The sequence below is a fragment of the Pavona decussata genome, unplaced genomic scaffold, assembly GCF_977016875.1.
Source record: "Pavona decussata unplaced genomic scaffold, jaPavDecu1.1 SCAFFOLD_175, whole genome shotgun sequence".
NCBI lineage: Eukaryota > Metazoa > Cnidaria > Anthozoa > Scleractinia > Agariciidae > Pavona > Pavona decussata.
The window spans coordinates 89,567-110,900 of NW_028145586.1; the positions used below are offsets into that span (position 1 = coordinate 89,567).

Sequence of the window (21,334 nt, forward strand, 5' to 3'; positions counted from 1 at the left end):
CTGTGATTGGCTGATCAATGTTGGGTGGTCCCGGTTAAGTTCGTTGCACTGTAACACAGGCTATTGAAATCAAAAAAGAAAATTGGGGACAACGTATTTTTCAGAAATAATTAAGCTTCAACTGGAAAAAATTCCATACTTGGTTCTGTATTTAGAATTTTTACAATTATTGTTGCTTAATTATCTCTGAAAAATGCATGATTCCCTTGCTAAGATTTGCTTTACTGCATAGTCAAAAACTGCGCAAAAATACCTTTTGCTAAATTTTCTTAACTCAGTGTTTTTCTGCTTGTTAGTATTTGGTTTTTGGTCAGAATTCTGTTTTGAGTTTTTTAAACCTGCTCATATCTGACGGCAATTGCCGAGATACCTATAGCCTTACTTTCAAAGCAAAGCCTGGTGCAAACTGAAAAAACCTGTCGTAAAAGGAACTGCACTGCTTGTGAAAGGTTTTGCTCTTGCCCTCGCTTTGAAATATGGATAAAGACAACGTGGAATTTACTGATATAGGCAAGGCAAGGATATCTTGTAAGACGCCTGCGATATAAACCGCAAGGGTATGCAACTAGCGCTAATCGTAGAAATTAAAACATGTCACCTGCGCAATACGCGGGAAAACGTGCAACTGATATCAAACAAGAGAAAACTTGTACGCCGGCGGTGCTAAGCGCGGGAAAACGCGTAAGCCCGTATGCCAAATCACGAAGGGGTTTCAGATTGGTCAAATAAACGTTCAGCATGTTTTTTTTTTTTCTGGTTGGTTACAACGCTGCATCAGCCACATGAAGGGGAAAAATTTTTTAGACGCTGTCAAAGTTCTAATGGATTTATCGACAACTTCAAGCACCACAAATACCAACTACTAAATCCAGATTTATTCGTTAGTTTAAAACAAAATGAATGAAAAACAGACGACGGATGCGAACGAGACCGACTTCCACAAATACTTTAATTAGCTACTTCTATGGTCTCGAACAATTCCCTCGAAAGATGCGCGGGGATAAACTTGTGTTCCGTGCAGTTTAACGAGCATTTTGCTTGGGAATCTTAAGCTAGAGAACAGCTGGAAGATATCCAGCCTCAAATAGGAATATTAAGTTTTTACTTCTTGTTAGAAAGCTTCAGTTTAGGACGGATACCGCTCCACTATCATGCCGTGACCCTGGAAGAAAAGAAAGAAGAAATACCGAGCTGATCAATTCTACTATCATGTTAGTTTTGAGAATTTGACGGAACATTGGGAAAGTGCGCACTGCCGTGTTGCCTTTTTTCTCCATGGCCCTATGGCCATGCACTAAACTTGTACTAAACTCCGCCTTGGCTGACAAAATGAACAATGACTTTCACGAAACAATTCTGGCGGGTTCTCGGCAATTTGCATGTGATGACATTGGAAGCAAAACTTGTAACTCGTAAGCCTACCATCGTTAAGCCAAAAGTGTCGATAAAGCTGAACATGAGCCAAGTCAACTGAAGTCTACTCACCAGTCCTCCCGCAGCACAAGCGGCAACCAGTCCGTATTTGCCTCCCTCTTTTAACAGTCTGTTAGCAGCTGTGGTGACGAGTCGGACCCCTGTGGCGCCAAATGGGTGACCAATAGACAGCGAGCCACCCCACGTGTTCAGCTTTTCCATTGGGGGTACACCAACCTGTGAAAAGAGGTCAAGTTACTCGACCCCTAGGATTATGCTACTGTCGCCCCATCATGTAACCAGGCCCATAACAAAGTCACCCATTGTGAACTTGAGTCGTTAAACATTCAAATGATTTGAAAATGTTTCAGTTTTTTATGATAGAACCTCCACACAAGTCCTTATGTTGGTGAGATTTAGTGCGAACTAGCCCGCAAGCCAGTTCACCCCCAGTCGCAACAGAGCTTGGCTTCGGGGGATGCTCGCCCCGAGACGCAACAAAGCTTGGCTTCGGGAGGTGCTCAGCCAATATTTCTTCATAGCAAAAAGCGACTGAACTAGGAACTAACACCACGTCTGCTCATAGTTTTTGGAATTTTGACCCTGACCATCGATATTACTGGAAAAGTACCTTAAAATTATCAAAAATATAAATTTGAGCGTTTTATCTTGCCATCTTGCCTATGACAATTTCCAATTTTTTTGAAGATCGGAGCCGGATCCTAAGAAAGCCGATTACACTTATCCTTGATTCCTTGTTTTCAGATATCCTTGATGCAGCGATTTCTCAGTACAACGTCAGTGATATTTGGGCTTAATTGCTCTTTCCTTGCTCACCAGCAGAACTTGAAAACTTGGTTTTTCTGTTGAGGTAGACAACTATACAAACACGTACAAAATTTTCGAAACTCGCTTAGTTACATCACCGTCTCTTCTTAGAAAGGGGTAGTTTTTCTGCCCAACACGAATTCAAAATTTGGGGAAAACTTAATGTACTCTCTGCAGGTGAGGACGTAGAGAATTCCGGGATTTTTCACCTTTGATGATCTTCCCATGTAGTTCTGTGCAAACCAGTCTGAGTCCATGGCCTTCAAGTTGGCTAAAATTTGACCCTTCAAGAAGAGAGAGGAAAAAATATAGAGTTACAGCAAAAGTACAAAGGAACCCGGTTAATACGGACGCAAATGGGACAGGTAAAAGTGTCCGTATTATCCGGGTGTACGTGTTGAGCGGGCTCTCAGAATAAACGCCACGGACACATGTTCTATCGATACACTGAAGACTCAAGTATACAACTTAATGTTTAATGTATTAAACTTAAGTTCAAACTGAAGAAACCTTAATTACCTTTAATATTCAAATGGTCTCGCACTAAAATTGATGTTCTCTCGCAACTGACAAGTAAACGTAATCATTTAAAATAGTCTGTGACATTTTCATTTTGTGCTTCAGCCAGACGGACTGAATAATAAACAATTATACAGTGCGATAATCAAGTGTCTGTAAAAGCGAGGCAAACTTTGTATGAGAGTTCACAGAAAAGTGTCCGTTGTCCACAGTATATTAACCGGTGTCCGCATTGAGCGGCCTAATTTATGAGAAAATATCTTTTCGTCGGCACAAACACAACTGTCCGTAATATGCAGGTGCCCGTAAAGCGGGGTTCAATCGTACTATTGATATTGAGCGTGCAAACAGAGGCCTATTGGCTGTTGAAACCAAGAGTTCTTTTAACTTTGTCACAGTAAACAATCGGAAGGAGTTAAACCTTAAGAAAGCTAACACACTCACAGCAAAAGCTTCGTGGATTTCAAATACATCAATGTCCTCCAGCTTGAGTCCAGCTTTTTCCAGAACTTTAGGTGTAGCATAGGCAGGTCTGGAAATGATTATAATTATAAGAATTGGTCACAAAACCACTAAACATAGAAATGGGGTAGACGTTAAATACACACAACGTTAAGGCGAGTATTTTTGGTAGAAAATGAGGTGTCCGATCTTGTAATTAAGGATTCACGGTCAGGGGGGAATTCTCTTCGGAAATTTTGGTGGGGGTATCCAAACGCTGACCCTATTTCAGACCAAAGTATAAAATTTTCCGGTTACGCATTTTCAGACCTGGTTTCTAGAATCCATACCCGTTTTTGTAATTTCAGACAAAAATGGTTAAAAGCTTTACCCTAGTCTCAAAAACCACACCCTCTGGCGCAGCACATACCTATATACGGCAGCTAAAATAGGGGAGTAATCCCCCAGGGGGCTAGACTCCCACTTGGTTGGAGTTTACTCAAGATAACGTCACTGTGTGTGATTTGCTTGGCTTATGAATTACACGTAGTACTGAGTTTTAAAAGCAACTAAAAGATACCCCAGTAAGAGCTGGTCTTTAGGATCCTGTGAAGTGTACACAAACTGCCTGCAAACAGAAAAAAAAGAAGCAATTTGTCAACAGAGTTTGTTTAAACTTCTTAATATAAGGGCGAATACTGTATAATGAAAAAACTTCCTTGAATAACACATTACATCACTACCATTTTCACTAACACAGAGTTTTTAACTAACTGTTACCTGAGGTATGCTTTAGGCTTGAATCCCATTGCTAGAGCTTTGTCTTCACTCATTATCAAACATGCTGACCCTCCATCCGTCTGAAAAGATAAGAAAGAAATACCTTTTAGTTAGAGAATTATTTTATAAGATAAATCAGACTACGTTCATTGGCATTTTAAATTTCATCTTACGTTTCATTGGCATTGTAAATTTTATCTTTTAGCAAATATTTTTTTTTATACCGGTATATCAATATATTATTAGTTAGTGTTGAGTAGGCTTTACATGGCCAGATAGAAGACTTGACACTGAAATAAAGTTTGTCATCATCTTCATCATCATCATCATCATCATTAAAAATTATAGCTGAACAGCTAGGCCATCTGGAATTCACGGTATACAAGAATAGCACTTTGAGACTGTTCCAGGCTGTCAGATAGTAGGGCTGGCCAAAGGCTAAAATCAGAAAGTGAATGTGAAAATTAAATACCCTCCCTCTCAAGGAGAGTTCAATATTATGAAAACAAACTTACGGACCTCAAAGACTAATGCAACAATGGTTATTACATCTTGTAAGTAAGAAATACTGCTTTTCCCTTCCTCCATTCCCAAGACCCAAACCAACACAATTTCCGTTTTCAAGGATCGCGTGGACCAAACAAGACATACCAAGAAAGAAGCATTTGCAGCAGTAACAGTGCCATGTGGTTTAACAAAAGCTGGCTTTAATTTAGCCATCTGCTGTAGAGTGGAGACCCGGACTCCATTGTCAGCTGTCACTGTTTCTGTGCGTCCTGAAAGAAGGCAAAGAATAGTTGAATGTCAGCAGAAGTGTTATGAAAGATTTTATTTTTCTAAATTTCACTTTGAGGGACTTTCATGCCTTAAGTTCATTATAAATGATCATTTCAAATATTCACATTCACTTATTTCACCATTTCTGGGTTTCTGTATTTATAAATTTACAAAATGACCATTTCCCAGTTGGCTTGATAGTTGAGTTGGTAGATCAGACGATGTGATAGGAGTTTTAGGACTAAAGAAAAACAAACTTCAATTAAAGTGCCCCTGGGATGAAAATTTCATTTTCCATCTTTTTACATTTTTGTGTAGAATATGACCTTCTTACTCATGTTACCAAATTTCAATCCTTTACGGCGATTGGAAGTATTTGGTTTTTTTAGCCTTTTATTAGAGATTTCACGGCCGCCATTACTTGGCCTTGTTCCGGAAGTTAACAAGGCCGCTTGGCTCAAATTACAGGAAGTGACGTCATTGGCTCAACACGAAAAATTCCACATGGCTAATTTTCATATGGATTCTACTTCATAAACTGTATTCTGCTGTTGCGAACTAAATAACAGCAGAATACAGTTTATGAAGTAGAATCCATATGAATTTTTCGTGTTGAGCGGCCTTGTTAACTTCCGGAACAAGGCCAAGTAATGGCGGCCGTGAAATCTCGAATAAAAGGCTAAAAAGAACAAATACTTCCAATCGCCGTAGAGGATTGAAATTTGGTAACATGAGTAAGAAGGTCATATTCTACACGAAAATGCAAAGAGATGGAAAATGAAATTTTCGTCCCAGGGGCACTTTAAACAAATTTAGGCATCAAGAGTAACACTACAGATACAACAACAGGGATTGGAATACAACCCAGTTATCAAAAAGAATAATAATTTTAGAGATAATTGCAAGCTTAGTCAAGTGTGGTATTTTAGAGATGTGGGATAACTGCCCTAATTATTATGTGCACGTGAGGAAAACTTTATGGCTATATGGGGGATAGGGATACTTGTTTTTTAATCCCAAAAATTAGATTTAATTTTTTCAGGTTTTTTCTTTCCAAAGTTCAGCTTGAATATGAATATTTGAACAAATATTTAAACTGCAGGAGAAAGATTAAAATCAATAGAAGTAAGACCTTTGCAGTTATTTACACAACTTAAGCAATTGCAAAAAGAAAGTCTGAAAACAAATTTAGGCTTGAACGGGATTTGAACCCATGACCTCTGTGATGCCGGTGCAGTGCTCTACCAACTGAGCTATCAAACCAGCTGGAAGCTGGTCATATTGCGAGCTTGTAAACTATAAACCTGAGGAGGATGAATAACTGAATATGAATACACTGTAGGTAAACATATATTTGAATTGTGGGTGAAAAATTAAATAGAAGAAAAACCCTCGAAGCTTCAATTTATACCGGGGCTAATATTACACTAAAAGTTTGTTCTGGCTCTCACTGATATTCAGACCTGTTATTGTTCCAGTACTACTAGCAATAGCTTAATCCATTTCAAGTATAAAAATATACAGAAACACTATCCTGAAACTGATTATTTGTTATACACACACACAACATACCAGGTATTTTGTATGCAATGACATCCTCCAACTTTCCAGCCTAAACAAAGTGAATCAAATGTGAAAATTCATTACAGTAATCAGTAAGAGAAACTAGTATGTGACCTAAAACTGAAATCTGTGTAAGAAAAAAATTGCTTCGGTTGAGTCTTATGTTGTTTGAACAGCATTGTTCAAAAACTTTTCAGAGTCAATAAGTTCTGCCATAGTCTCTGCAATCATTACAGCACTAGCAAAATAGAACATCAACACATTTTGGCGCACGTTATACATGAATCAAAACAGTTTTTCCCTTTCTTATCAATTTTATGGCTTTAAAAATCCCATTCACTTGTACTTCAGTAATACTAGTCCATACTAGTCCATTCGGCAAGCAAAATGACGGATGATCAAAATTCACAGAAAATGTCAGTGGATTACACCGACACCGTCAATATGGAATTTAGAATTGACCCAAAGGATTTATTCCACAGTTGATGATTTTACATGTTATTTGCATGTAAAATAATGCAATCACCTGAAAAATCATCAACAGTGAAATTTTCAAAATAAAATTTTCCCATCTAGTCACTTCTGAATGGTTCACAAACAATAAATTAAGTGGGTTTGTGTCATAGCGGGCAAGGCTGAAAAAGTAGTTAGATTCCTGCTCATGTGTCGAGCCATGAAACCATCCAGGCTATGAATAACCACCTTAGTACTACAGCCTCTGATTGAACGAAACACTCTCTTGATAAGCCCGCGTCGCAGACGGAATCAACCGCCAGTAAATACAATCTGCAAATTAGTATCCAAACCCTTGTTCTAGACCCCCAATGAAGGAAACAAAATACCAGAAGTCAGTTTCAAAATCCCCTTCAATCAAATTAATGACTATAACCAGACTAATCCAACAGTGGCCTTGTGCAAAGGCTAACCACAAAGTGTACTCGGATCCTGCCACCCCATTGGGGGTTTAGAACAAGGATTTGGGTGCTAATTCACAGACGGTATTTACCGGCGATTGATTCTGTCTGCGGTGCAGGTTACCTGTTGATGTGACTACCACCTGTTAAGGGCCAGTAATAGTCACATTAACAATACTCAACAGTATTGAGTAAAACCTAAAACATTAATAAATTCTATTATCAGAGGCATGAATTGAAAATAGGGCGCTTTCCATTTTTCAGAACTGGCCCATGAGACCAGTCTGTTTGCAAATTGAATTTGCTGATTTTGAAGAGCTGGCTCTACAAATTCTTCAAAAGAGCATATTCTAAAAATGGTGTGTACCATCTTGAAAGAATCAGATTGCGGTATTCTATTTGGGAAGCAACTGGTCTGATTGGTCAGTTCTAACAAACGGAAAGCACCCCAAGTTTTCTTACGCTCGCTGCTGTGTGAGCCAGTGTGTGAGACCGTAGAGCATATTCATCCTGTAATAAAAGAACAAAATATAACACTAAGTGTTTTAATGGCATTTGAACTCTCCTGACATAATCGTTAAGTAGTTTTGATTATACAACAACAACAAAAACAATTCAAGCTAGTTGTTGACTCAGATAATATGATTGATTGTAACAACCAGAGTTTCTGTTTCAAGTAAAATTTGAGAAATTAGGTGCCGATAAATTAAAATAAACATTGATTGTTTCAAATCGCAAATGTGCAGTGCTATATGCACATCTAGCAGGGCTGTATGGTACCACTCATGCTCATACACGGTTTTGTAAGGAAGCATCCTTGGAGCAGTACAGTCCATTTGACAAAGTAATGTCCAAAGACTCCTGGAGGCAATTACATGAATCTTTAATGATGCAAAATACAATCTTGACAGAAATTAAATGTCTGAATAAATAATAAATTAATCACCTGTTCCTGCCTAGTGATACCAAATGCTGCTGCCAATCTGAAGAAAAGAGGATGGCATTTTTTAATATTGTTACTAACATTAAATAGTCAAACTGCTTTTTGAAGTGAAAGCATGATCCTTTACCTGTCACCACTGTGTCCCATAGTTTCACCAGTAGAAAACTCAGCGACAGCTGGCAACTGAGAACAACAAAAGTGGAATGATACAAAATTAGATGTCTAAAATGATAGAGGAATCTGCCATTCTTGCTGTTGAGACTGAATGAAATCTTCAAGTGAGGCAATCCATATCAAAGCTATTACATAAAAAAGCAATTAAATCATGGCTTTTTAGCTGAGCGTTTTATGAACAACACCTTTACTCTTTTCGTAATTGTAAGCAAAACTGTTCATTTAATTTGCACATTCTTTTGTTTTACTCCATCTCGTTTTATTCTAATGTAATTTCACACCTTCCTTTCTTTATATAATGTTACCGATCTTATTATAATTTACATTTGATAATGGTGTCATGTCATCGCCGAAACGTCATGTTTTAATATCGCTACTTTTATTCTGAAATGTAATTGTAATTAATGAAATTTTAATTATCTTTAATTAATAAATTTGTGAGTTGAAAACGCTATTCGCCTTTCAGAAAATAGCACTATACAAGAGTATTGTTATAATAATTTTCTCAACTGTGACTTATATTAATTTTGGTTTCTAATTTTTTTCCAAATATTGCTCTGTGATTCTTCAAGTGTATGAAGCATGCAGAATAAAAGTCAAGTGCAAGTAACTTGTAACCTGTAAAATTAATGAGTAATATTAATATTTATTATACTAATTTATTATTTCTAGAGAGCTTTATACTAACTAAAGGCTCTTAAGAGCTTAACAAGAAATATAAATTATAAACTGGTTAAACATGAACACACAAAAAAATTTGCTAGAAATTGAAGTTACCTCTGGACTGAGGAAGCTTGGTCTGATCTTGGATAAAAGCCCAAGTCTGGCACCAAGAGTTTTGGCCTGAAAAGAAATTGAAATAAAATTTAACATTGGATAATGCGAGGTGGTAGTTTGCTGCAAGAGTTAATTAAAATAAAGGACACAATGTTGGGGGTATGTGTGTGAGAGCAAGCACATAAGTTCATATGTACATTCCTAAAATGTAATGCTCTTCAATAATATTTAACTTTTACTACACCTGTTATGCAGTCTATGTTCATTGGGAGGTTGCACAAGTTCACATACAAATTTGAATGCAGCATTACTGTTAGTACCTTGTTTAATGAAAGCAAAGTCTTTCTGAGAGGGCGACTGAGCCTGATGGGAACATCAGACATGAATTCCACTCCGCCTGCAATCACTGTATCACAATTACCACTAGCAACAAGACCGATAGCTAAGGAAGAAAAGAGGAACCTTCATTTAGAAAAAGTACAAATGAAGAGGCGAGCAGGAACATTCAAAGTGGTATCAATGTAACAAACTGCTGGCTACTTGTTTTGAATTTAAACCCAGTATCAAAATGCATGTTCTCTTCACTGTTTGTTATAGATTTATTTTGGTATTAGTTGTGAAAATTCAATTAAACATCAAAGAAACTTTATCTTGGTGATAGTTTCCTTTTTACTCATGAACTGTAGATGTATGTTTTGTTGTGTTAGCTTACATGAAATGAATTCCTAGACTCTACACCTGGAAGCAAGGGTTCATGCACTATTAAACAAAAAAAAAATCAGCATTGAACACAAATCATGTGTGTTTCAACCTCAAGAAGTGACATGATATGATAATGAGTCTGTTAACCAAATTAGAGCTAATTTGGAACAATTTGAATTTAGTGAGGTATGTTCATAACAGTGTATTTCCATGAAGGGGAATAATATTATAAAGAAAAAGATCGTTAAAGGGTTAATAATGTGGTTTGTCATGGGACAATGCCAAGGTGAACAAAATAATAATAATTATGGTCAGTGTTGCTCTGTTCTGCATGCCCTACCTGAAGTGATTGCCTGGTTGGATGAGATGCAGGCCATAGTGACAGTATGACAGGGAATTTTGTCTGAGAAACCAGCACTTAATGCAGCCTGGTGACAAAAGTATAGCAAAATAATGAATCAATAATAATAATAATAATAATAATAATAATAATAATAATAATAATAATAATAATAATAATAATAATAATAATAATAATAATAATATAGCCTCAAAATTTTAATAATAATAATAATAATAATAATAATAATAATGATAACAATAATATGTCTTGTTATTTGTATGTTTGATCAATAAACAAGAAATCAAAGGGTAAGTCTTAAACGTCAGTCCAACTTGTCAGCTAACTACTATTATTATTTCTCAAGGTTCTTACAAGAGAAGTGGTGGGTCAAGTAGGGTGGGGTAACAGATTAAAATGGAGTGGAGTACTACATTGCTAAGCAAAATTCTGGGGAGAGGGGAGGGAAAGAGATATGCTCCTTGTTGAGCTTCACACTAGAGAAACCTGGGACCATATTCACAAATCCTTTCTAAGTTAAGATGCATCCTAATTATTGTTTCTTGACAAAAGTCCACTGTTGGAATAACAGTAACTTATTGTTACAAAACAATACTTAGGAGGGTTTCATGACTCCTTATAGTCACTTGGACTGGACACAAACTTTCCATTTTGAGATTCAGATTCAAGAAGTTAACATCAACTTCTTTTAATGTAAGAGATGATGATAAAGTGAACTTAACAAAACAACAACAACAACAACAACACTTTATTAAAAACAGACAGTTACAGGCTCGTTATATACCTACCCGCAAATAGCTGAAGCTAGTCTAAGCGGGTGGGTATGTCTATACTAAACTAAATACAAATAAATTTGGTGTTTACAAATTGACTAAAATAAACTAAACTCTACCTCTCTTGCAATGTTGCTGGTTTTGACTTCTTGTATCACAGTACCAATAACAATGTGATCTACAGCATCTGCAAAAGCATACATAAACTATGAGGAGGAAAAGCCTTCAAAACTTTCATTGCACTGGTGAAATAGCTGCAGAGCTACAGAATTTACTCACCTTTACTTATCCCACTCCTTGACACAAGTCCCCTGAAACAACAAATTTGTAGACACTACCTCAGTGAACTCTCAATATTATTAGTAAGAGCAGCTAACCTTGGAAACCATTTTGTGAAATATTGGGAATTAAACACATTAAATCATAGGAAAGTAAATGCACTATTTAATTATTTTAATAATCAAGGTTCCTAAATTAGGACGAATTTACCCTCAAAAGTTAGAAATCACAATGCACAGCATAATGAACAGCACCACAACAAATTACTACTCAGTAGCTTTCACTAGAATGATCACACTTTAGGATTTCATCCACAGACTAAAAAATTAGAAAACCTTGTACACCATAACAAACAGCACCACAAGAAAGTACTGCTCAGTAGCTTTCATTTGAATGGTGACAATTTAGGATTTCATCCACAGACACAAAAGTTAGAACCTCCTTGTATAAAATAATAGACCAGTCGGTAGCTCTAGGTTTTACCTCCACAGGCTCAAAAGCGCTCAAAAGCGGGAATCTCAATGTGGAGGCAGCACAGTTGCGTGTTTAGAGTGTTGGACTTGTAATCTGGATTTCCTAGGTTCAAGTCCTGCTCTGACCTCTAGCTGGAATTGTTTCTCAGTAGCCCCAAATTCAACTCTTTGGCCGTACTTGCAAATAGCCAGCTGTGTCCTGCCAGCTGGGATTCTTATTAAACCATATTATGTTGTATTTGAAATCAGGATTTGTTTCTTCCTATTTGTTTCGTTATCCCTGAAAAGCCACTTTCGGGAAGAGGATAATTATTATTATTATTATTATTATTATTATTATTATTATTATTATTATTATTATTATTATTATTATTCATTTAATAAAACTTTACTTCTACATATAGATGACAACTTACTCTAATGCTCCTCTTTGGACATCATGTGGCAGGAGATTAGCGTAACTAAAAATTTACAAAAAAGTTTATAAGATTCATCAATCTTAGCTTTTCAAAGCAAATTTATTTAACACTGAAAATTCTTGGGATCACAGACACCCAAGTGTTACAAGGTGATATACCTATGCATGATCACGGCAAAAAAAAAAATAATAAAATAATAATAATAATAATAATAATAATAATAATAATAATAATAATAATAATAATAACTTTTAGATAAAAATTAGCAACAATTATATCCAACATTTCAACAACTCCATGTTGTCATTATCAATGAATATGCAAGGTAAATAAATATATAGTTACATATATCATATACACACAAATACTGGTTTGTGAGAATGTAGATAAAGGCTTAACAACAATAAAATAAATCAAGATGTCAGGGTGCAAATATGTTCAGTTTAATAAAAAAAAAGTTTGGCACAAATGGAGTCAGCTTAAGTGTTCAGTTTCAGCCTTTTATGTCTAATAAATAAATAAAGCAACGTTCAAAAACAACAACTACATTAAATTTATTGACATAATTTTCAAAGCTTAAATACAAGACAGTTTACAGCCATAGATAGAAAAGACCTAATCTAGCTGGAAGAGTACACACAAAAAAAGAAAAAGAGAAAAACAAGTACCGGTACATGTAAAGTTATTAAGATATCAAAGACATTAAAATGATAAGATAACTTAGGTATGACAATGTGTGCTTGCCTGGTGCCAGCCATAAGAAATGGAGTCCGCACTCCTTCCACCAAAACAATGTTCCTTCCTGTTGCTTTTGGAGCCGCATCTACAAATAGGAAACAAACCATGCTTGAAATAAGTTGGGAACTTGGCAGGCTTATGCCATTACTACTTCCACCGATCCAAAATCTGTGGAGCAAGTGTAAGTCTTAGTGGATGTGTAAAGTCAGTGTTTCAGACCTGCAGGCTCGTGATTTGATCATAATTGAATATAACCAGGAAACTGTGGTTAGTAATGACAATATAGCTCTGTAAGTTGCAGTTGAGCACATTTCTAATTTCCATAGGGATCTATAAATTCAATCATTTTTTTACTTTTCTACAGGCTCCCTCATCACTTACATTAATATAATTACAAGAATTAGACATAAACAACGTATTAGGTGATGGAAGCAATAAAGATAAAGTTGAAGGTCTGGAAATAAGAGCCACTCTGTGGATGTTCACTGAAATTACCATTTAGTTTATGTCATTTAAGGTATGGCACTTATTTATTTATTTTATTTTATTATTATTTTATAATACAACAAAGGAAAAATTAAGTGTATTGGTACAGGGTTGGAAACTTAAATTTCTCAGAACTCGCCCTCTGGATGAGTGACATTCAGATTGTACTCACCCGGATACGTTTTCACTCACCAAATACTCCCTCCCCCCCCAAAAAAAAAAATTAAAAATAAAATAAGTACAGGAAACAACTTTGCTGTTGTTAATAGTTTTTTCTTGGTGTTTTAGTTTATTGCGAGCACTTTTTTAGCTTACTATTAGGTTACAGGTAATTTAGTTTTTCCAGAATCATTTCTTCCGCATCTCAACTCTTCATTCACAGTCTGACACCGCCCTTATCGTCATCTCCAATACCGTCATCATTCTGGCACTGAGTGAAGACAACTTCCTCCTTGTCCTCCTCTTCCTCTCGATCTCATCTTCGCGTAATCTCCAGCATCTACCTTTCGAGGAGTTTCTTTCACAACCTTTTTGTTGTGAGTTTTAGATACTCTGGGAAAATATCTCCACATTTTCAAATCAAAAACATGCAAGGCAAAACACTAGACCAGGAGAGTCGCCCTGCACTAAACAGTCGCCAATTCATAATTCAGTCCATTTCTATCGCTATCAGATTTTGTTCTCAGTGGCGTGGTTTGTTTATGACCAGCAGTATCATCACTACTAGTAAGTACTTCATGTAATTATTACTTGAACAGAAGCCATTTCTTTATTTACGGAGCAGAAAGTTTGCGTGTATGTGCCAGGTTTCTAAAGCTTTCAGAATGTGAAAAAAGTACTTACGTTTAGATTAGATTTTGTCAAAAACTGTCAGTTACAGTTTTGTTTTCCTGAAGATGAAAATTCTACTTGCCAAACTGGGTGAGTAACCTGCAATTTCTTCTCGCCCGACGGGCTTGACACTCGCACTGGCAAGTGGGCGAGCGCTAATTTCCAACCCTGATGGAAGATACATTGTATGTATGTGGGGCAGTTTAAATGGCTCTCTTGTTTGCATTAGTATTTTTCTTTCAAAAATAATACTCATGCTTAGGGGTGGGACTGGGGGATGGGCATAACTGGAGTTCACTGACACATTAGTGATCAAAGTTAGTAGCATGAAGGCATTTTAAAGTTTGATTTTAATGGCGTTCTGAAGAAAGGCGGACACTCTTAAAATGCAAAGTTTTGCGATCGTCCAATTTAATTTAGTTGAAATATCACTACTTCAAATAGCTTGAGAATAATCAAGTTGTGGTTTATTTAATATATATATACTCTACCTTTTGTCGCTTTTCGCTTTTGTGTGGTACTTGCAGATCTCAGGAACACTGTATATTTAAAAGTAAAATAGAAACTCACATTCGAAAAGATTTTCATATTTATTTGTACAAAATAGTCCAACAAAAAAGTTGCGTGAATTTCATACAACTTTGCCTGTGGACTTTGATCCAAAATGCAACGTAATATGAAAATTTGGTCGTATAAAAATTGAGGTTCTGAAAGTGATGCCGCTAAGAATCAATAAATTTTTAATATGTATTGTACTTAAAATGAGAATTCTTACCACTGTTTACGTTTTTGGGCTGACAGCTTCTGGCTAAGGTTCGTAGAACTTTGCCACTACAGTACAAGCTTGCCGCCATATTGGTTCTTCAGGGAAGTGGATGTAACCAGGCCTTCAATATTCGATTGTTTACGATCGTTTACGATATAAGGGTCAATCAAGGTGACAGCTCACGAAGATTACCGGGTTTCTCCGGTAACTTCCGGAAATTGAGAAATTATGGTCTGTGTGAAGCCATGTGCGAGGCTGCGAACCCGCGAGATCCACACAAGGACGCCAAGACCAGGACTGAGCTCACAAAACCTAATTTTGTGAGCCCACAGGGGCAAGCGATGATCTTCTTGCAACCAGAAGAGAATAGCTAAGGTATTTCTTCACACTCTGAAGTTATGGCGATGCAAGTACAGTTCCCGTTCGGGAAATTGGTGAGCGTCCTTGTCACTCACGTGGACGATGCTACCGGGAACGTCTTCGTTCAAATCAACAGCGAGGCGGGAAAACTGGACTCACTAATGGCCGAAATTGAACAGAATGTGCTCTCAGGGAGAGCCAAGCCACCTAAAGCTTCGGAAATCATGGTTGGATGTATCTACGTTGTACAGTATCAAGAAGACAGTCGGTGGTATCGCGCTCGAGTGTTAGGTGTGAATACAGCGGCACAGCAGTGCGAAGTCTTCTTCGTGGATTACGGCAATACCGAAACTGTTCCTCTTGCATGTGTGAGAAATGCAGAGGAAAGGTTTCGCGAGCTTCCTCCGCAATCGTTTGAATGTGAACTGGAGGGTTTCGATTGTTTTCGGGGTGATCACTTCGATGAATCGTTGGCCTTGCTGAATGACACCATCTTAGAACAAGAGCTGTATTGCAAAGCTGTGCGGATGAAGAAAAACTTTGTTCTCGTAACTCAGCTTTTCTTCGACGACAGGGAAACTCGGTCCGTTTTTAATGAGATGCAAAGCGGGGGGCTTAGCACCGTGACAGATTCTCTGACCAATGGACATGCTGCTACAATACCTCGACAGTCCAACCTCAGAAGAGAGGTGAAATACGAGCTTATCAGTCTTCCCCCAGATTCCTTCCATGACCTCAGTGTTACATGGGTTGAAGATCCTTCACACTTCTGGTGTCAGCTTTTGTCAAACGCAGAGATCCTTGAAACATTAATGGAAAATCTTGCAGAGTTGTACACTAACCTTGATCCAGCAGTGCTTCCCCTTCAGTCATGCACAGTAGGGTATCCATGTTGTGCCAAGTTTTATGAGGACGATGCGTGGTACAGAGGAATAATAACCAACGTTAGTTCCATTGCAACTGGGCAGATAGAAGTCAGGTTTGTGGATTATGGCAACACCCAAAACACTGAGCTGTCAGACGTAAAAGACTTGAAAGAGGAGTTCCTCAAACATCCTTGCCAGGCAATATACTTTGCTATTTCTGGTGTTGAACCTGCAAGTAAGGATGGACTCTGGGTTGATGAAGCAAAAGCATTGTTTGAGAAACTGATCAAGTTTAAACATGTTGTTGGGCTTGTAACAAGCATAGAGAGTGACAGACGACACAGGGTAAAGCTCATGGATACAACTTCTGATCTTGACATGGAGCTTAACCAGATTCTTATTGCAGCAAACTATGGTGTCAAGTCAGCTGAAATTCCAAAGCCCACAGCAACCACCATCCCTGCTATAGTTTCCAGATCAGTTGAACCACCTCCCAAGGCAGTTCCGCAGCCTGTGTTTGTAAAGGAAAATGTCCAAGCTGGTAAAGAAGAGAAAGTTTTGGTCACAAACATCATCAACCCTGGAAAGTTCTACTGCCAGTTGTTCAGAAATGGGCCTGTGTTAGAGAATTTGATGATGGAGGTTGGACGCTATTACTCTAAACTTGGTGCAAATGAAGAACTGTTATCGTCACCTTCTCCAGGTGATCCATGCTGTGCACAGTTCTCAGAGGATGGATGCTGGTACCGTGCCATCGTGTTAAGCACCATGCCAGATGGAGTCACTGTGCTGTATATTGACTACGGCAACTCTGAAACAGTACCAGCTAGCAAGATTAAGAAACTGATTCCTAAGTTCTCTGAGTTACCACAACAAGGCATCGAATGTATGCTGAATAGGATCAAGCCAAAGCTTACAGGAAAAGAGCCTCAGTGGAGGCCACAGGACACTGGGAAATTCAAGGACTTAGCTTTAGAAATGGAAGGGAAGATGACTGTTGTGACACAGGACAGTAATGGAGTTTGCAGAGTTGAGCTTGTAGTGAGAAATAGACGAGAGGAACAGAACATCAGTGAACAGCTTCTAATTGGTGGAAATGCTGAGTTGGCTGATGGCGCTCTACCAACCTCCGCCAATTTTAACAATCTCAAGTCACAAACTTTTCCAGAACCTGACCTGGAAGTTGGCCAGTTTGAAGATGTGATTGTGAGTTTCACTGAACATCCTTGTAACTTTTGGTGTCAGCTGCAAAAGTCTGCCACACAGCTTGACTCCCTAATGCAGGACATCTCAGAAGTGTATGCTGTTCCAGGACAAACATCTGCTATTTCCAATCCTGCATATGGTAAGTCAGTTTGTCCTTTAAACTTCCTTCAGCCCTGGCATGTTGTACAGTACTGGCCGCAGGAATAACAGCATTGTATGCATGTATAATGCGTGTAAATCCGCCATATTGTGTGTAATTTACATGCAAATTACGTGTGAACATAAAGAAATTACTTCTAGAACACCTACCTCAGTTAGCACAGCTAACTGGATGATGATTTTGTTTAAGTTTCGCTTTAATTTCGAGTACCGGTTGAATTACAAGAACTGGTTCCTAAGAATATGTAAAAGCTGTGCAGGTGTTTAGAATTCCTTTGGTCGCTGACTTTGCTACAGATCATAGTTTAAAACCTTCCTGGAGGACTTGAGCTTTGCTCAGGCCTGGTCAATAATGCATTTATAGTGATACACAAAATTTGTGTGATCGCTAGAGAGATACCTATAATGGCAGTCTAAAAATCCTCCTTTATCACTTGGAAAATAACCTCCCTACAAATTTGCAACCCCACTAACATAAAAAACATACACCTACCGAAGTAACACCCCAGCTTTGCAACTTTTTCATAAATGCACCAAAAGGGAGTCGATAAAGCTACAGTAAATGTAACAGTCACATATAGTACTTATGCATTTTCTTACAGTGACTTTTTTCAGGGTCACTCAAACACAGGCAATAACTTTTCATTATGGTACCTGAAACCACATGCACTCCTTCGAGTGCCTATTTTTTCTTCAGCCGTTCACCGCGAGCCGTTCGAAAATTTTCTTCTGCCATTCAGCCGTTCAACTTCATTTGTTCAAATTTGTTCCTCAGCCGTTCAGCCACTCACGGTAGCCGTTTCAAACGGCTTGGCCATCCGTTCAGTAGTCCTACGTTTTGCTGTTCGAACGGATATCCGTTAGCATGGTTTTCTCGTGAGAGGTCACAAATGACGGCTACAATCGAACGTATTTAGAACCTCGCTTTGACAAACTCGAATGATGTGAAAACATGGTGCCGTATTTCGAACCTTGCTCGCTTCACAAATTCAATTCTGCTTGCTCTTTTCTGTCAAACCGATTCTTCAAGTTAATGAATTGATATTACTCGCTGGAAGAGAGTGAACAACAAACTTCCCGCTCGCTTTGCTGCTACTGAACAAGCTCGAATATCAAGACCAGCAGTCCTTGAAAGCTGTGGTATTTTGAAACTTGGCTCACTTTGCAAAGGATGATTGACAACCAGTCCATTAATTTTTCTTTTTCTAAAACATATTTCTGTGATGCGCCGATTTTTCTGCAAGGAAAAAGTTTTGTCTTTTAGCACACACATGTGAGTGAATGGTGAAATGTTTATTGTCTTCTGGAGTGTCACGGCATGTAAGCTTACTGAAAAGATGATATCTCCGGTTCTGTTCTGCCCAATCCACTGATTCAAATGGTAAAATGTTGTCTCTTCATAGACAAGATTTCCCTTCAAAGATTCTGTGATATGCCAATCACATTTATTTGATTTTTCTGCAAGGAAAAGATTTTTTGTTGCAAGCGCCGGCATGAGGCCATTGTGAAATGGTAATTGTCTTCTTAGCATCACGGCAAGTGCAGAAAAAATGATATCTTTGGTTCTGTTCGGAAAATATGCTGCCACAAGCGTAAACTGAGTTGTGAAAAGGTTACTGGAAATAGTCAGGACAAGAGCAGCTCAAGAAATCAAGTGCTTTAGAAATGACAATAAAAATAACAAGTGGTTCCCTCTAAACATGTGCCTTATCATTAACACATTGCAGTCCAGGTGTATTCCAGATATTTTACAAATTAGCAGATCGGTAATAATTAACCCTGTGTGCGGTAGAAATACACAACTTACTGGGTCAAAGAAACAGCACTCCTTTGGTCTAGAATAGTTAGAATTTCTAATTATCGAGTAAAATACACTAGCTGCAAATTAAAGATTACAAAAAAAAAACAAACCTGAAGGTAAAAATTTTGGAGCAATTTGATCCTTAAGTCACATGGCAGTAATTTAATCCACTCTCAAGGAGACGTGTTTGTTTACCCAAGATTAGGCAGTCGTCACGTTTTTATCATTGATTGTCAATTTATCGCAATTAGCAATTACCCGCAAGTTCGTCGCTTGATTGACACTTATACTTGCATTGATTCTTGATAAATGTTAAAGCCACAACCCATTATTCAAAAGTAAGTGACTATTAGGTTTTTTTAAGATGGACATTCACGTCTCCTCCTGCATGCAAGCATGTAAATCACATGCGAGTTCACGATTGATCAATAAGCTTGCGATCAAACTCCATAAATTCAGTTTTCTGTGTGACAAGAGTGTTGTGTTGTATCAACAACACTGACACTCAACTTGAAACTCTCGCGAAAAAGTCAAACCCAAGTACTTAAAGGCCCACCTTCACCCAAGAGTCATTGCGGTTGTTTGTTTTTGTTTTGAAATGCTGTATTGTCCAAACACGTGATCTTATTGGCTGTACAAACTCAAGCGGTTCATGCGGGTTTCTTGTATGACTCGTGCTGGAGGGAAAGAATGCTCGTGATCGCTTATTGCTTTCTCACTTGATTCCTGCTCAAATGAAATGGGGGGGGGGGGGGTTCATATATGAAAACTGTTCCTCGGCGTGCAATACATCTTGGGTGAATGTGGGCCTTTAAAGTTTTTCAGTCTCTCACAAGACGAGTGTGCCGTCTCTCAATACGGGTCTCTCGGGACGGGACTCTTGTCTTGCAAGGGGGTGGTAACTTACTTTTGAGCAGTACTGTATGTCAATACTTATATCTGAGCTGATTTTCCAGAAGGTGGCTACAGAAATTGACGTTTTTGTTAACTTTTCTTAAGATATTTATTTATTTTTTTTTTTTTTAGCGTTTCCTATTGAATTTCACATCAGTAAGTAAATAGATTACAATGGTCATTAGCAAATATTTATAAAATCAAAATATTTCTCTCTCCCCCCCCCCCCCCTCCCTGGTTTGTTAACCTAGCCCCACTCTCTCTCAAACGTCTTTTAACCGCTCAACGATTTGGCTTTGAATTCGGCGCACGCTCTGACCTCAGAACTAAGTCATTAGACCTAGTGTTTCGTTTGGCTTCCTGAAGCAAAGTTTTCCTGAGGACATCATTAAGTCTAGTGAGGGAAAAGTCTTACGAGTGCAGTTCCTGCCTCATCTAATATCCTTGCTACCAGTAGTTCTCATTTAGCTAAACGGGTAATTTTCAGTTACTCGGGCTTGGACTATTAAAGGCTTGTGTATTGTGGGCTTTGCTTGAGGAGGTGACAGTCTTTGGCTTTAAAAAGTAGGTCTTAGGGATGAGTTCTTTTCGGGCAACGTGAAATTTTCGCGAATTTTTTACCCAGCCAAAGACTTAGTATATTTTTGTGGTGGAAAAGGGCGCTAACCCTTCCCTTTTCAAATGTTGATTACAACATCCGGGACTTAAGCTGATATGGAAAACACTAGCAAGAATGGGCAAGGATTTTCTCTTCAAGAAGCATGAGTTTGAAAAGCTATTCTATTATTTTTTGCCGTTATAACTGTAGCGTTGTTAGGCTAGTCATCGATTAGTCGAGAAGTGCGATTTTGGTCGGATTTCCGGACTCAATGTCATAAATAATTTCCAGATGTTCGTTCGGCGTGATTCTCATTACGTCTTGAATTTATAACTTAACACAGAAAATCAATTTAAAACGCTGTCTTACCCCGATTAAGCCGATTCTTTTTTGGAAGGCTAGTCTTGAGCGCTTAAAGACCGGGTTTTGGTTGAGATTTAAGATGCGTTGGCGCCGTTAATAATTACCAAGTGTCACACTTGCTTAGTCGGAT

At 37.9% G+C, this 21,334-nt stretch overlaps 2 protein-coding genes across 2 annotated transcripts in view; one reads left to right on the forward strand and one right to left on the reverse strand.

The window, feature by feature from the left end:
• Nucleotides 1-860: 860 nt before the first annotated feature.
• Nucleotides 861-15,108, reverse strand: LOC146463467 (trifunctional enzyme subunit beta, mitochondrial-like). The gene is made up of 20 exons (XM_085084222.1): nt 14,967-15,108; nt 14,683-14,730; nt 12,881-12,959; nt 12,134-12,178; nt 11,245-11,276; nt 11,085-11,152; nt 10,172-10,259; nt 9,450-9,571; nt 9,130-9,195; nt 8,306-8,361; nt 8,182-8,218; nt 7,698-7,745; nt 6,331-6,370; nt 4,633-4,757; nt 3,982-4,061; nt 3,782-3,829; nt 3,205-3,292; nt 2,451-2,525; nt 1,486-1,650; nt 861-1,162 (listed from the first exon to the last, which is right to left on the reverse strand). Exons 1-20 carry the CDS (start codon nt 15,043-15,045, stop codon nt 1,127-1,129), a joined length of 1,425 nt encoding a protein of 474 aa, XP_084940348.1. The 5' UTR covers nt 15,046-15,108; the 3' UTR covers nt 861-1,126.
• A 105-nt stretch (nt 15,109-15,213) lies between these two features.
• The window catches only part of LOC146463468 (uncharacterized), a 32,918-nt gene continuing 26,797 nt past the window's right edge, over nt 15,214-21,334 (forward strand). The window contains exon 1 of the mRNA XM_085084216.1: nt 15,214-17,528. Coding sequence (XP_084940342.1) covers nt 15,356-17,528 — 2,173 coding nt within the window. The 5' untranslated portion in view covers nt 15,214-15,355. The remainder of the gene's footprint in view (nt 17,529-21,334) is intronic.